The sequence below is a fragment of the Empidonax traillii genome, unplaced genomic scaffold, assembly GCF_003031625.1.
Source record: "Empidonax traillii isolate 1590-97213 ecotype Southwest subspecies unplaced genomic scaffold, ASM303162v1 scaffold762:size303542, whole genome shotgun sequence".
NCBI lineage: Eukaryota > Metazoa > Chordata > Aves > Passeriformes > Tyrannidae > Empidonax > Empidonax traillii.
Genome location: NW_020955955.1, coordinates 209,748 through 221,801, shown reverse-complemented (window position 1 = coordinate 221,801; position 12,054 = coordinate 209,748). Strand labels below are relative to the sequence as shown.

At 38.7% G+C, this 12,054-nt stretch overlaps 1 protein-coding gene across 1 annotated transcript in view; it reads right to left on the bottom strand.

The window, feature by feature from the left end:
• Positions 1–11,524, bottom strand: part of NMBR (neuromedin B receptor) — a 19,520-nt gene extending 7,996 nt beyond the window's left edge. Inside the window, exon 1 of the mRNA XM_027901103.1 lies at positions 10,998–11,524. Coding sequence (XP_027756904.1) covers positions 10,998–11,413 — 416 coding nt within the window. The 5' untranslated portion in view covers positions 11,414–11,524. The remainder of the gene's footprint in view (positions 1–10,997) is intronic.
• Between the last annotated feature and the right edge of the window lie 530 nt (positions 11,525–12,054).

Genomic DNA, 12,054 nt, shown 5'->3' with positions numbered 1-12,054 from the left:
CTCCTCTGTTCTATACAACCCCCAAAAATTGATGAAAACAATATCCTCTTCCTCCAGCATTATAACATGTTGCTACCTTATAAACACCAATCTATTTTATCTATTTCTCCTAACCTTTGTTTTCAAAGCTCTTTGTAAAGGTACTTATCAGCTTCAAACTAGAATGGAAAGCTCTGTTCCTGTCTCTGCTGTTTCCACAATGCTATTCCTCTCCCATACACCTGACTTCAAAAGAAGCTGCTCCATGCTTAGAGCTAAGCTTTCTTTCCATTACATTGCTGCTTCCTTTTCTAGAGTAATTTGTTGTGATGGCCTTAAAAACAAATTAAAAAGAAAACATGAAGCAACTAGACAACACTTAGGCAGTCACTGGACTAAGGTAACAGCCTATGATTCTAACCAGAATTGCCGCAATATCTCCTTGCCCTTTTGATTCTGGATTGTCTGTTGTGATTTCTTAAAAACCCTTCAGGTCAAAGACTTTCTACTCATTCCTGTTTATATAGCACCTACCACAAATAGGACCCCAATTTATCACCTAGTTTTCCACATGCCATCACAATGAAAACAAATATAATAATGCAATGTCATAAGCTAAGGAGCGACAAAATACAGGTAGGGCAAATCCATCTTACTTTGCTTTAATTTCCATTTCAATCCTGAAGCTGGAGGGGTTGGTATAATTTGCCTTATTATAAATAAGCTCTTTTTAAGTGATGTTGCTGTGCCATAGTACTGCATTTCCTGAAAACTAGAGTAATTTACCAAAGCCATTCATATGTTAATCTTTTATTGTGTCACTGCATGGTGATTTCAAACACAAAAAACCTAACAACATAAAAGGATATATATATATACATATATATACACACACATCTGAATAGGACACATAGCTGTATGGTCAGTATTTGTTGAAAATACAAATACTGTGTCCATTCCACTACAGCAGAATGAAATTTTGGATGGGATTATTGCCCTTTTCTTGGTATGGCAGCTCAATTGACTCAACTCCAGCTGAATCATTAAGAGGAGAACAATTTATCTAGCTGAAAACAATATGGGATCATTTGATGTCCACTGTTGTGGAAACTTCTTTCACAACAGACAAACTGTATGAAATTTGCATTTATTCTATTTATTCTTACAAATTCTTGAAATGCAAAGTACATTTCTTATTCTTTTTTTTTTCCACAGATAGTCTCAACATTTTTATTCTGTGCTTTTCTCTTAAAGGCAGAGAATTGCATTCACATGGGAATGAGCATCTCTGAAATCTCTGAAATGAAGACTAGCGGACCATGTGTAAACACACTTAAAGTGAATGCCAATTACATGTATTCTGTGTTCCTCAAGGGGAAAATCCCAAGGCTTTCCCAAGGGAAAAAAGTTTTCTACTCTATAGAAATATTCTCTGTTGAGCCAAAAAGCTATCAATAGTGTTTCAACAAAAAAGTCTGATTTAAACTTTTGGTTGATGATTTCTCCACCCTGAAAACAATCAAAACAGAAGTTTCCAGGATGATAAGAATTTCTGCATGAAATATATTATCTGTCCTATCCACTCAGTGTTTCAGAGAAGAAATTTTCTTTTTCCTTTTCATTTTCTCTTGTCTTGCTACTTCTTCCTCTTGCCACTCACCTCACATTAGCTAACCATGCTTCTTACAAGCTCGTACAAATCTTGCAATGCTAACTCATTGCCCACCATTTGGATTTTTAGTTCTAGTTCTCTAAAGCCATTTATTTATAACTGCACCAGTTAAAAGTACCATCAGTAGTTTGTTTAATTCTCCTCCTGGAAGAAATATTAGTAAATTGTTTCAGTGGCTATTATTCAGAAAAGTTCATATATGTCAGTATTCCCATTAAATTTATATTTAGGTTTGATAATTCCAAGTTACTGATATATTTACATATCTTAAGACAGACAAATAGGTCTTCATTAGAGTGGCAGTTTCTCTAAGTTTCTTCTTAAAGAAAAGAGAGAAGAGACAAGATAAGACAAGCAAACATTAATATAATCTAATAAAGACTTATGATACATCTATAGGAGTAAACTAAATAGTGCCCCGAGTCTATTCTTAGGCCTGGAGGACAAGTGGCATTGGCTGGATATCCACGACTAGTTCAACTCTTTAATATCCCAATATGAGACCATCACTTCCAACCAAATTAGGCAGTTTACACTTCTATTAGTAATGGCCTCTGGGCTTGAGTTTAATACTGTATCATGTCTAGAAATTGTTTAGGAGAATACTGATTGACCCAGGTGAAAACCACACCATGGACTGCTCTAACAACTGTTCGACAAATGGCTTACTTCCAGTGCTCAGGCCTATGCTTTGGTACTGTTGATACTGTTTGATACTGTTGGTTCTGTGAGTATATAAATATATATAGATAAACAAATATACACAAATATATTGATGTGTATGGCAAAAAACCCACACACTTTCATGTGCCTGGTCCCAGAAATATTATCCAGAAGCCTTGCACAATGGTTGGCCCATTTCAACCTGCTGTGCCCATTCTGTCATGACTTCTAAACTAAACAAGCAGTTGTACTTCCCCTGCTGTGCATGCCAGGATTGTACCTACTCGGTTTGCATATAAGCTTCATTAGGATCCTGTAACTAAGCACAGAAAAGCTAAGGAGCCTGATCTCAAAATTGTGGTATAATAATGACTGGAGCACACCAAAGTCATTAACCTTCACAAAACTGCCATGGCAAAGGTAGCTCTGGTACCTGCCTCTCCAGTGGAGCCATTCATTCAGCCAGGGTGTCTGAGAGTCATTGATCAGGCCTGCTAGACAGTGGTTCAAAATTAACATTTCACTTGTGAGGAGAGAACCTTATTCTTAAAGTACGAGGCAGCTTAACGTGTATTCTCTTGGCTTTTATTGCCTTTCTGGAGCATTTACCTCATTCCAACACTTATTTGGGATTCTGGATTTTGCTCTGCAGGGGTTGATAGGAGAAGGGGAAAGTCAGCACCTAGGCTAGACATTAGGTATTGCAATGCGGAGCTAGGATATCTTACCTACTATTTGGCTTTGTTCACTTGTCCTCTGATCTCCATCTTTTTTTAAAAGTAAAAACCACACCTTAGAAAACTAGAACTAATCTTCTTTTATTCTTGCAGGGTTCATGTTCTGAAACTTCATTGATGAGACAAAGATGCATAGTTATCTGCATCTTCACTGTATGCTTACTACATGTATCCCAGCAAAAATATCTATATATATTTGAACGAAGAAGATCTCATAAAATCATCACTGATGGAGCAGAAGGTCAACAAAAATATCAGTCACAGAAACTAAAGTGCCTGGAAGCAGAAATCCTGAGTGTAAACTATGTTCAGTGCCAGTTTACTTTTACAAAAGTTTTGCTGTTACAAAACATTTCCTCCCATTTCCTTGAGGAACTCAGTTATAGTCCATGCCATGGTAGATAGCATACTATTGTGGAGAACATCACATAGTTAGATGATTTTTAGAAATGTTACAAGTCAGGAAGAATTAAATAACCAAACTTCTACTAATATGTCTAGAACAGACTTAGATTTTACTATTTGAGAATTTAGACCTCAGATCTCTAATTTCTAAATTCAAAATGCAGCAACTTAATTTATTTGCTCCAGTATCATCATCTAGAAGGCTCTACTCTGCCACTTTTAAACAAGCTTCCAGTTCATTTTCATTTGCCACTTCTATTCTTAGTCTACCCTGAAATCAGTGTAGATGGAAAAAACAAGTACACACCACGGAAGAAAAAGGGAAGATTAAAAAAAATCACAGAGGAAAAAGTTAATATAGCAATCCTTAAAATACAAACAATCAAACAAACTTGGACCCAAAACACAAACATGACACTATTAAAAAAAAAAAATTTACTGTGAAAATCAGTTGGAAAAAATGAAACCATATTTAGGACAGTCATGTGAAGAAAAAACCAAAATCATATGAGATACAATGACAACATATCAAATAATATATTTCTCTTATGTTTGCACACACACCACAATTTATTTGTATATATGCTCACACAAAGCTGGAAATATACAAATGGACATGCAGAAGATGTAATTATGCCAAGCTTCATGTGGGTTTTTGTCTCTTGGTTATTTTCTCTGATATCTGACAAGTTGTGTCAAGTTAATGCCAAAACACACTTCTCTTTAATGGACACTGAAGAAGGTTTCCTCATCCATTCCACAAATTTCATGAACTAGTAATAACTTACTTGCCATCTGTGATTACACTGTCAAACTGGGCTGAATCTCATCATGGATTTAGAATTTCGTAGTGGAGATACATTTTTAGACATAGGGACTGTGACTGCATATACCTTGTTTCATTAGTACATATAAAAACACATAAAAATAATTTAGCATCAGGAATATATAGTCTGGAAGAATGATTCTGCAGCAAAACCCATATGATAAATGCAGAAGTTCTTCTAAAATTAAACTATTTAAAACGAGGACTCAATTAAATTATCCCTTTTCAGGAGGATATTTGATAGTTCCATCACTCTGCACACACATAAAAGAGATCTATTATTTATTCTCTAACCAATTTATCATTACAGTAAGCACGTAAAAGCTTTTCCCTAAAGAAAGCACTGGTAGAGCATACTTGATCTTTGACATCATTTCTAAGGACCTGACAAAAGCAGACTTGAGAATTCCAACAGTTCAATTTGTATTAACCCATTACAACATAATATACAAGGGAATTGTGTACCATGTCATGACAAGAGGCAAAAAGATAAAATAAATGAATGGAGATTTACACTCTTGGTAAGAATTGGGCTGGATCTGCTGTTTAGCAGTTATTTTGTCTGTCCCAGGCACAGGCTTTTGCTGAATTGATCAAAGAAACAGGAGGGATGGTTTTGAAACTGTCTCTCAGGATTTAGGTTGCAGCCTATTGAAAGGCTATCGGACACTGGCATTAGTCAAAGCAAAGCTGGCTGTTGCCAGCACAACACAGCCACTGCATTGATCACGGACTAGGATAAACATCACAGCCATTTCTCACTTTGCCAACCTCTATCTAAGCTGCTTCTGTATGAGTTGAAGAGCACACACAAAGGCAGGAGTCTAACAGATGTATATGTCTGTATGAAGTTTGGGGAACAGTTGCCTAACTTAGGAGGAAAATGTTATTTGCTGAGAAATCATTTTCAGCTGTGTAAAGACGGTCACAAGTGGAATATCTCCAACAGCTGATTTGACTTGCCTGGCTTGGACAATATTGTCCTTGAATAGTTAACTTCTTAACCTACTCCAGACATAAAATTCTGCAATATTCTCTGGGAGTTTTCTGACATCCCTTTTTTTTTTTTTTTTCCCAGAAATATTTGCCATCATATCCTTTCAGCGTGTATAAAATTAATATAAATTAATTAGAACATTTTAGAGTGGAGATAGGTGAGAATAGGCTTTACTGTTCATTTGACAAAGGTTTTTTAGCAAGTTTTATTTTGTAAATCAAGTTGGCACATATATACTAAAACTGAAAGTTGAAAAAATGTGACAGACAAAGCTTGCCAAATGACTCTTATTTTTATTTTGCTTTGCTATTATTGCATATTATAACCATACTGCTACAGCCTACAGTGAGAGAAACATCTGGACTATGATTTTTTTTATGTTCTTCGGTGATTCATTCACTCAATACATTTATCTCAAGTGTTTGTGTTTTTAAGATTTAATACTTCTACTTGACCTATATAATTTTGTTTTCCCATCTACTATATACAGTTTTTATCTTATACAGATAAACTTTCATTTTACCTTTGAATTTTTCTTTATTCTTCAGTTAATTATAAGTAATTTTCAATATGTCATTTAATACTACTTTCCTTGTAAAGGTTCTTTAGTCCCTGAATATCAGCTATTAGAGCTCAAAAGGAAATAATGATCACTTTCCTGCTTCACTTGCTCCATCACATGTAATAAGAAATGAGGATTTCACATTTCTCCAATCACTGTATTTGAGCCTGAATCAGCATCTTCCATAACAAAAGAAGAAACTGTAAGTAAATTCTGAAAAGAGTAAAAAGAAATTTTTATTAAGGTGCTATTACTAATGGAAAAAACTAAAGGAGTTATTAGTGCAGGTTTTCACACTTCTCAGTGTCTTCAAAACACTTCCGTAGTGCCCCAAAAATGGGAGACAATAGACATGCAAACTGAGCCAAAATGGATTCTTTTATCAGCTGTCAAGTAAACTTGTAAAAACCATTTTTGAGCCTTTTTACAGTTTTAAAAATACAGATTGCAATCTTACACATTTAAAGCAAATAAAGAAATAAAACAAACAAACGAAAGATTAAATAGTTTAGCTATGCAAATCTATGGAATATATTTTAAACATCTCAGTCAGGCACTGTATTTAGTTATTTAAGTATGAATTTAAATTTTCAAACTTTTACCTGGTTAATCAATTATTTCTCATCAAAGGTGTCCTTATGTCACACTTTTTAGAAAGAAAGCAAAGAAGATGCTGTTTTAACTGCAGTAGGGTGATTCAGCTTTACTGTCTCCATTAGAGCATAGCAGGACTGCATTTGAGCTAACACATTTAAATCCTTCATTAGAAAATAAATTCAATGTAGGAGAAGTAGCAAAATTAAATTGAATCCTATTTTTACAGATTACATAAAAAAATGAGGTGTAAACGACAGCCAAGGAGAAAAGGAAAGACTATGCAGGACAAATCTAGAGGTGTTTGAAGAGGCTGACATTTATTCCTTCAAAGTCTGTTCACTCTAGTGTCTTGGCATTTTGTGGGTACCACACAATAATGCAGTAATGGCCAAAGTAACACATTGTAACTCATTCTTAAATCACTACCTCCTGAGCTTTTCCAGTCACCTCTCCACACCAAGGTTTATGTGTCATTCAGACCTCTAGCTCTGAAAACCCTACCTGGATTCCTTACCAGGAACATATCCTTGCCCTACCTAAACTCCTTCCCAGGAACAAAGCAGTAAGACGTCTTGCTCTGAGAAGATGGTGAGGAGCCTCATGGGCCCAGTTTGCATCCTGAGCTCACTGCATGGTCCACCGTGGACATAAATTGGAAGACACTCCTTAGAGCAGTGAACAAGTTCATGGGATGGCCCAAATCAGGTTCATCTGTAGCTTCTGCCCTTTTTTGCAATGAGGAGATATTGGCACACATTTTCTTCATGTGTGCAATGCTGCAGTCCCTCTGGCAACATTTCTCACCTCTTTATTTTTATCTTCCTTATCAAAGACTACACCAAGTCCTGGGACTTTTTCAGCAACATCCTTTACATCTGGTCAAAACTGGATGGAGTCCATGGACCCTGGAGAAACAAGCTCATCAGGGAGCCCATTTTTAATTCCTTGTCCGATCACATCTTTAGGAAGTGCATCCCTGGCCATTACACACCAGCCCTGTGGGCACTTTCAAGGTGTGCTGAGTGTTGTTGCGGGTGTCCTGCCCTATGGCCCCCCTAGATCCTTTTATTTTGTTGGTTTGCACATTTTTGTCCTTCAGCCCCCTTCTTTTTTTTCATTTGTCATCCACTGTAATTACTAGGGCTTCTCTTTCTGTAATCCACTTTCTCTTTTTTTCCTTGGTTTTATAAACCAGAGAAATATTAACATTTCCAGAGGTGGTCTGGTTTCTCCACAACAGAGAAGAGTGGCCATGAGGGGTGAGGGTGTTGTCTCTATACATTGCCTGCATGGCAGTGAGAAGGGATGGCTGGCTGAGCAGCACAGCTCCTTCCCCACACCATAGGAGAGGGAGATCGCAACCCGCTCTGACATCAACACCCTTCACCACCAGTGCATCATCTCTGATATCACCATCCCCACCACTACTGCTGACCTCCTATCCCTCTCTACCCCAGCACGTGTGGGGCTGCATCTGGGCACCACTCCCTGGTCAGCCAGAGCACCAGGAGTTCAGGGATGGGAAGAACCAGCTGCTATTCCTGTGATGAGGGTGGGCAACCTTGGGCAGATGTGCTGTGTGCTGCTAATTTCAGTCTCCAAATGTGCTCTGGGGAAGTCTGGGAAGCATCATTAAAAATTTCATATCATGTTTGTACACACACTAAAAAAAAAAAAAAAAAAAAAAAAAAAAAAAAAAAAAAAAAAAAAAAAAAAAAAAAAAAAAAAAAAAAAAAAAAAAAAAAAAAAAAAAAAAAAAAAAAAAAAAAAAAAAAAAAAAAAAAAAAAAAAAAAAAAAAAAAAAAAAAAAAAAAAAAAAAAAAAAAAAAAGAACCAAAACAAAACTCAAACAATCTCAGTACAAGATAACAAAGCTTCCAGTTAAAAGGTGCATATTTATCACACAGAAAGCATTACTGATGCTGAAAGGGACTTCTGTGACAAAAATGCATATGAAATTAAGCAACTACAGAAAATATATATACGCAAATAGTACTATTTTTAATTCCTTCAATCTTCAGTTTGTTAGTAACAATCATTCAGAGTTTATAGCTTCTGTAGCTGCTTTAGTAAAATGTATCAACATACATGTAAACCATCATGCAGAATTCCCACATATGCAATAAGTGCTAATTACTCTGTGGAAACCAAGACAACTTCCCTTATCCTAATTCAGGCAGGCATGTTGCAAAGAATTCTAAAGATTCCTAAATCTATTCCTTAGTGTAATCAATGTTTGGCATTCCATACAGTCCCATGGCAACAGGGAATAAAAAGCAGGAAAGGCTTTAATTATCATATATTAAAATGTACTTTGAGCATTATCTGTGAAAGAGATAGAGAAGACATTGTGTATCAGACCAAATATGTACTGGATTACAATGGAGCCCACGTAGTGACATCACTGCTTACAAGCATGCTATGCTAGATTCACTTATCTGGAGAAAACACTGCATCAAGCCAGGCCTCACCTCCTCAGCATCTCTTGGCTGCCACCACTCCTGATCTGCCAGCATAATTACCCATAACTGATCTAGTCAAGATGACACATGTTAGGATCAGGCTACAAATTAGTGTGATGCAAACCCCTCCACACCAGTGAACCCTCTAGTTCAACACAAGTGTTCAAAAAAAAAGGAGATGTGATTCCAACCCAAACTCCACTGACAGTTCAGCTAGCTTCACTCAGCGATGTCTTGGGCCCCTAGGAGACTGGTCTCTGAAGTCAGTGGCTGATCATCTGACTGGAAAATAAATGTGTTTTTTTTTTTTTCCTCAGTAGCCAAAAATAAAACCGCAGAAGTTAGAGAAACAGATTTGTTAAATTCCTACTATAAACCATTTCTGATATTGGTATATGCTGCAAACTACAAAAAATGCTAGAGGAATGTATTTATTATGAGCTTATACAATCTCAGCACACAAACTGAAGCTGTTTTCTGATATGTGCAATTCTAAATGCTTTCAGTGTAAACAGATTCAGCATTAATACTTCTTGAATCTTTACTGATATTAAAGTAAGGATATAAAATTATATGGAAAAATCAAATAATGAGTGCTCCAAATGCATATAAAATGCAAATGAATGAATCCTTAAGTCACTGGCATTCTCTTACATTATGTTTCCCTGAAAGATGATCTCCACTACAAGTAACTTCTTCCCTTTTCAACTAAGATACCACAATCATAATTTTAAGCAGTCAAAATAGAGCAGAAAGAGAACTGCAGGGCTTCCTTGGCTCTTTAAGGACAGATTTGGGCATGCTCTTTAACTGAGTTAATCAGAGAGTTACAGGTGTTCACTTTAAGGTATGTTTTGCAAGCTCTTATTAAAAAATATAAAAAATTTTCATAAGTTATGAAGTCTTTTTAGACAAGTATGTTAGGTCCTGATTCAAACACAACTGAAATCGATGTCTGCTGAAGACTATCCTCCCATGTAATCGAACAATTTACTGAATTAGCAAAAAAAAAAAAAAATTAAAGACCCTAATAAAAAAGAGGATTACAATTTTTGAAGAAACATTACTGTAATTGTGAAGATATATTACTAAACTCAAGACTTCACATCATGCACGAATATCATGCAGTGGCTCAGTTTAAAACCCAACAAAATAAAAAGGGATAATTTCTATGGAGAAGGAATTAAACATTTTAATTTCTGGTTTCAAAAACCCTGCTTAGATAACAGAAGAAAGATAATTTCATTTAATTTAAGGTTGCAATTACACTGCAAGATTTTATCTTTCAGAGCCTGAAGCACACTCCAACAGCCACTCAGTTGTTATAAATTCCTTAAGTACCCATTCACAGTAATTGGGAGGGAAAATTTGGGATCTAGCTCTTTGTTTCTTCCTAATTTGACAAGTAGTGGAGATGAAAGTGTTACTTCCTATTTGTTTTGGAGTATTATCTCTTTTTTTTCCCATTTTCTAAAAGTTCAGAAGACAAAAAGAATAGTTTAAACAAAAGTTTAAGACTGACAGTTACAACAGAACAGTTTGGTGCCTCTGAATTCCCAGAAGCTAACCTAGTTCTGGCAGTCACCTCTGGTAACCTGCTCTTCTACTAAGGCACAGATACACATACACACACACACACACACATACACTTTCTCAGCAGAAAGAAACAAATGGATTAAAAGTACCTCTGTGTTTCACTTGGTTTAAATTTCTCACTGCCTGTGAGCATAACACTGTAACTTGTCAAGGCATCTGGCATCTAAAACCTTCCTTAAATGAATAAGATCTCAGTATAAGGGCTGTTACAGGACCATCCCAGAAGTGCAGAAGACAGGACTAAACCCAGTCCTTGTAGCTAACACCCTGGGAGCTGAAGGCCCAGGCACACCCATTTCCAGACACCTTATAACTTCAGTTAATACCGGACTTGCCATCATTAGTGAGGGAAGGAGAAGCACGGCCACCTCACAAGATGGAATAAGGGGACTGCAAACCAGGGACACCTTATCCAGAGGAGCACTTTATCTTTCATGCTAGCTCCGGCCAGCCTCAGCCCAAGCTGCAGAGAGCTGAGAATTGTCAGCCCAGCTTTCCTACCTGTCAGCACTGAGGGCAGTAAGAGTGAAGACAGAGACACCAACAGAGGTGAGCTGGATGACAGGAATGAGCTTGCAGCCCAGCTCCCCAAAGAGCCACTCCTCAGAGAAATACCGAGAGGCATCCACGGGGACACAGGTCACTAGCAGCAGCAGATCACCAGCAGCAAGGCTGGAGATGAAGATGTTGGGCACACTTCTCATGGCACTGTTGGAAATGAAGATCTTCATGAGGGTGATGTTGCCCAGCAAGCCGACAGTGATGATGAGCAGGTAAAGCGACGGGATCACACAGCGGATGATGAACATGGCCGTACTCTTCCCTGGGGGTAGCAGGGCTGTGTCGGGCACCAAGTGGGCACTCCCATTTTCCCCAAGGGGCATTCTTGCGAGCTCAGGCGAGAGCTCTGGCTCCATCCTCCAGCTTCGGGTGGACTGAGGGTCTCTAGTGCAAAGTGCAGTAGGAGCCACTGGAAAGCTTTACTTTTCTGCAAGTCAACCAACTTTCTCCCCCCTTCCCTACTGCCTTTCTTCAACCTCCTTCTTTGACGAGTTCTCTCGTTTCAGAAATGCAGAAGAATGTCCAACGGCGCAGCGGTGGAGGAGGGAAACAAAAATTCCCATGCTCTGCCCCTCAGCTCTTCGCACAAGCTTGTCCCGGTGGGCAGGTGAGCAAGAGATCCTCAGCCTAGCGGGCAGCGAACTCCGTCAGGACAGCGGCTGCCTGCCCTCTTCCCCGGGAGCGCCCTCGCAGGCTCGGTCCCTCCGCCTCCTTCCCGAGCCCGCAGCGGCCCCGGGGCCGCCAGCGCTGTCCAGCGGCGCCGGTGCTGCTCGGCCCGCGGACGCGGGAGGCGGCACCGGAGGCGGGGGTGAGGCGCAGAGCAAGCCCCGTCCTTACTCCGCAGTCCCGGTTTATACCTGGTGCCGGGAGGGGCCGCCCCGCCTCTCGCCCTGCAGGCGCCCGTGCCCTCGCCCCAGCCCCGAGCCACCGAGGTGGATCTTGCGCGAAATGGAGAGGCGGATCCCGGAGCCGACGCCGTCCCGCGGGGTCCCAGCCC